The following is a 1,989-nucleotide window of genomic DNA, read 5'->3' as shown; positions in this document are numbered from 1 at the left end:
CCCCCCCACCCCAGCTGGGCAACTTGTCCCAACCCCAATCTGTCCCTCCCCCATGCCGCAGACTTGTCAGCTGCCTGTTTAGTTTATGGCCAGATCACCAAATCAGTTCAGATGCTTCAAATATATTTGGAGCTTTTAATTGCTCTCCTGATTCAATTTGGATTCAGAGATTCGGTCCCCGAATTGGGACAAATCTCCTCCAAATTGAATCGGCTACCGAAGCCTCACACAGCCCCAGTGCAAACATGATTCACAAGATAAACCCAGAGATTTCATATATAGGAATCTATAGTGTTAAAAGCATTCTTTGCAATAGAGCAGATTCTCTATTACTTTTATGTAGTCAAAAAAACAATCAAGTGAAAAACTAAGACCTGACATTTTCCAAGGGGTATCTTGAATCTATCAAGGGGTGCCTTTAGACACAAATAGGTTGAAAAGTGCTGCCTTATGGACACCAGTTTCCTACTGGGAGCTGGACTGAGTCCTACTCACTCATTTCTCCCAGTCCTGAGCAGCTGCCAGCAAGTAGCATCTTACATTCAAGAACTAGGGTTACATTTGAACCAGTAAGCAGGAGGTAAAGCACTCCATGACCTTGTGAGAGGATTATGTATGAAACATAGCCATGCACTGTAGCCCCATTGTGAAGAACAACTACAGGAAAATGCACCAAGGATAAGGGACAGAAAACAAAAGGGTGGTTCCTTTTGCGAGCCCATTTTATGTTGAAAGCATAGGGCAAATCCAGCTTACTCAGCCAGGAAATGATCCCATTGAGTTTACAGATCTTTTCCCTGAAGATTTAAAAAGGCATTCTGGTATTCAGCCCCACATTCAGATAAACAGGAGTCCTGATATAAAATATCGCACAGCTTAAGAGTTACATTGGCTCAGAGCAAAGTGAACAAGCAGCCAGTTTCTAAGTAAGGTCATTGAGATTCTTCTTGCTGCTGCTCCATTTGGAACAAGCCAGTGGTTCTTTGGTAGCATGGACCTTCACCAAGCATTTTCCTTGGCAACTAATCCTCTGTGAACTTCACTGAGCAAGTGAGCCAAGCACTGCCGCCTCCCCATCAGAATGACTACAGTTTTCACACAGGAAGGGGCCAGTCCACATCTTTTCAACAATGCACTTGAAGCCACGTGTGAATATGTTGCTGTAGGACCTGAAGCCTATGAACAACTGAGTGCAAAGCTGGGAGAGAGGAAACCTCACAAACATTTGTACAACAGTAATCCAGACCTATAATTAACCAGTATTTCACATCTTTCTTTCTGAAGCAACACCACTTCATAACCCTTGAGATACCAATATAATGCAGAGAGACTGGAGGCAAAGCTCCAGCCTCTCTGCTCACTGGGTTATCCTCTCCCAGTCATTGCCACCCCTTCAGTGGGCTGGCCCTCCAACCAGTCCTCATTTCAACCCTCAAATCTCACCCAAAGTGGCCAGAAGACCTTTATTTTTCAGTCCTCACAATAGGGATGCATTGGAACCATGATCCTGCCAACACGTGTGAATAAATCCGGTGGCGTTCCACAAAATTGCTTCTATGCCTGAAGTTTAGTAGTGCATAATAGTATATAAGGGAGTACCTTCCATTACTGAAAGTATGGCCCCACCACACACAAGAAACTTAACCCCAATCTGTTTTTGGGTTTCAGTTACTTCAGCTCATGTTCCTTTGTTAGCATAGTTCTCCAACCACATTGTAAGCTCCTTGGGACAGGGGGCTTCTTCCTGCAACCTCACACCATTTTTAGGGTGCCTGGTATGCCATCTATGTTGTACAAACAAAGAAGAATTGTGCTGTCTCTCAATGCTTCTCGCTTTTTTTTTTATTGCAGGGTGGAGCCATCTCTATTCTAACTGCAAGTGAGAGGCCAAATGACTTTTCGGGCATGGTTTTAATTTCTCCTTTGGTTGTAGCAAGCCCTGAGGCAGCAACACCCATCAAGGTAATGGAAGAAAAAAAAAAAAAAAAA

The 1,989-nt window shown here is 43.9% G+C and overlaps 1 protein-coding gene across 2 annotated transcripts in view; it reads left to right on the top strand.

Moving 5' to 3' along the window:
* Positions 1-1,989, top strand: part of MGLL (monoglyceride lipase) — a 129,239-nt gene that overhangs the window by 95,952 nt on the left and 31,298 nt on the right. For both annotated transcript variants that reach the window (XM_019504942.1, XM_019504941.1), the window contains one exon: positions 1,852-1,962. In XM_019504942.1, coding sequence (XP_019360487.1) covers positions 1,852-1,962 — 111 coding nt within the window. The remainder of the gene's footprint in view (positions 1-1,851; positions 1,963-1,989) is intronic.

This window comes from Gavialis gangeticus, unplaced genomic scaffold (assembly GCF_001723915.1).
Source record: "Gavialis gangeticus isolate Ggan-Ray unplaced genomic scaffold, GavGan_comp1, whole genome shotgun sequence".
NCBI lineage: Eukaryota > Metazoa > Chordata > Crocodylia > Gavialidae > Gavialis > Gavialis gangeticus.
The sequence above is the reverse complement of the archived record's forward strand: the minus strand, read 5'-3'. Positions and strand labels throughout refer to the sequence as shown.